The sequence below is a fragment of the Dromiciops gliroides genome, chromosome 2, assembly GCF_019393635.1.
Source record: "Dromiciops gliroides isolate mDroGli1 chromosome 2, mDroGli1.pri, whole genome shotgun sequence".
Taxonomy (NCBI): Eukaryota; Metazoa; Chordata; class Mammalia; order Microbiotheria; family Microbiotheriidae; genus Dromiciops; species Dromiciops gliroides.
The window spans coordinates 622,875,174-622,877,491 of NC_057862.1; the positions used below are offsets into that span (position 1 = coordinate 622,875,174).

Here is a 2,318-nt window from a genome sequence, read left to right on the forward strand (position 1 = left end):
TCATATCATAACTTGCAGTGGATTGGATTTAAGTTAGTGAGGGCTATGCAGTTACCAGGTTCACTCTCTCCAACAGAGCAATTTGGGTCCAGTCACAAGATATATATCAGTACAACTGGAGATGGCACTGGATGTTTGAGGCATTCAGGGTTAAATTACTTACCCAGCGTGATACAACTAGAAAGTGTCAAGTGTCTGAGGCGGGATTTGAGCCCAGGTCTTCCACTGTGCCACTTAGCTGCCCCACCAGAATCCAGTAGGTAGAAAAAGTTTAAAGATAAAAGAAGAATGACTAACACTGCAATCACTTGAAGATAGGGACAAATTTAATGAAGGGTACAAATAAACAACTTTATTTCTTATTAAAATTGTTGAGACAACTAGCCTGGCTTCCAGGTTATTTTTTCTATTATATCATATAATTTAAGGACTATTCTTTTATTTTCCCTTAGGTCTTTTACTTTATGCCTCCCTAATGCATCAATAACATGGAACATGGAAATCAAACTGCTATCTTTGAGTTCCTCCTTCATGGACTCTCCCAGTGGTCAGAACACCAGGATCTCTTCTTTGGGCTGTTCCTGTCCATGTATCTAGTCACTCTGGCTGGGAATCTGCTCATCTTCCTGGCAATTGTCACAGAAACTTGTCTTCACACCCCCATGTACTTTTTCTTAGCCTGTCTTTCCTTTGCTGATATTGGTCTATCCTCCAGTGTAGTTTTGAAGATGCTCCATAATATGTATACCCAGCATCACACCATCTCCTACACAGGGTGCCTGATGCAGCTCTATTTCTTCCTGACATTTGGCAACCTGGACAATTTTTTATTGGGTGTAATGGCATATGATCATTATGTGGCCATCTGTCATCCACTCCACTACAGCACAGTCATGAACCCTAGGCTCTGTGTCTTGCTAGTGAGTGCTTGCTTTGTCCTGACTAATATCCATGCTTTCATACACACCATCCTCATGTCAAAACTGTCTTTTTGCGTACGTGGGGAAATCTCACACTTTTTCTGTGACATCAGCCCTCTCTTGAAGCTGTCTTGCTCTGATACACATATCAATGAGTTGATGGTCTTAGTTCTGGCTGCCCCAGTTTTGATGATTCCCTTCCTGTGCACCTTGGCCTCCTATATCCAAATTGTTTCAGCCATCCTCAGGATTCCTTCAGGGAGTGGAGGGAGGCGCAAGGCCTTTTCCACTTGTGGTTCTCATCTCTCTGTTGTCTGTTTGTTCTATGGCACCACTTCTAGTGTCTATCTTGTTCCATCATCTTCCTTCTCCAAAAATGACATTGTGATCTCTGTGGTATACACAGTAGCCACCCCAATGCTGAATCCTTTCCTTTATAGCTTGAGGAACCGGGACATGAAAGCAGCCCTGAGGATTCTTATTAAAAGCAGGATATTTGGCCCTTTGTCATAATAACTCAAGACCTTCAAACCTACCCTTTACTACTGTACAATACAATAAACATTTATAAAGTATTTACTATGTGCAGGTATTAGGGATACAAATAAGAAAGAAAAGAGACTGTTCCTGCCCTCAAGGAACTTACAAATAGGGAAAACAAAGCCTAAAAAGAAGCTGAAAAATAGAGTAAGAAAATAGCTCAAAACCTCTCCTTCACAACCTGGACTTAATGTTACTTCTGAGATTATTAGTAGGCTAATTCCAAACTGGATGACTGTCCCTGACTGTGTGCCTCAGAGAATCTGTTCTTGGCCCTGTTTTTATTCAACCCCATTAGTAGGAATTAATATGAAGGCATAAATGGGAGACATTAAAATTATGGATGACATGTAATTGGGATGGATATTTTGGCTTATGGAATTTAGAATACAAGGTGTCAATGAATTAAAATGATTGGCTGAGCCCTAGAAAATAAAATCTAATAGGGATGAGTATAAAAAGTCCTTCATTTAATTCAAGAAATGAAGTCCACAAATAGGTCATGGGAGTAATATGGCCAGACTGAAAACACCCTAGAGATTCAGTAAAATGTAAGTTTAATATAAGTCAACAGTGTGGCAGCATAAAGATAATACTTATTATTAGAGGAGGTCTAATGACTGCTTCAGTTAGCAAAATTTGAAGACAGAGCTCCTTTTAAGAAGCACAGAACTAAGAACAGAACAGACAAGATGATGCAATATACAATTGTTTATAGGGTTTCTAGCATCCTGAGGATGAAGGAAACATGATTGCTTACATTAAGGGAAGGAGTTTACACACACACACACACACACACACACACACACGTGCACGCATGTGCACAAATGACCACCCCTCTCTGTCTTAGGGGAATGC

At 40.2% G+C, this 2,318-nt stretch overlaps 1 protein-coding gene across 1 annotated transcript; it reads left to right on the plus strand.

Moving 5' to 3' along the window:
• Positions 1 to 488: 488 nt before the first annotated feature.
• LOC122739415 (olfactory receptor 1N1-like) lies at positions 489 to 1,433 on the plus strand. The gene has a single exon (XM_043981173.1). The coding sequence runs from the start codon at positions 489 to 491 to the stop codon at positions 1,431 to 1,433; it is 945 nt and encodes a 314-aa protein (XP_043837108.1).
• The last annotated feature ends 885 nt before the right edge of the window (positions 1,434 to 2,318 follow it).

Coding starts and splice junctions, on each gene's coding strand:
- LOC122739415 (XM_043981173.1), top strand. CDS start 489: ATGGAACATGGAAATCAAACTGCTATCTTTGAGTTCCTCCTTCATGGA.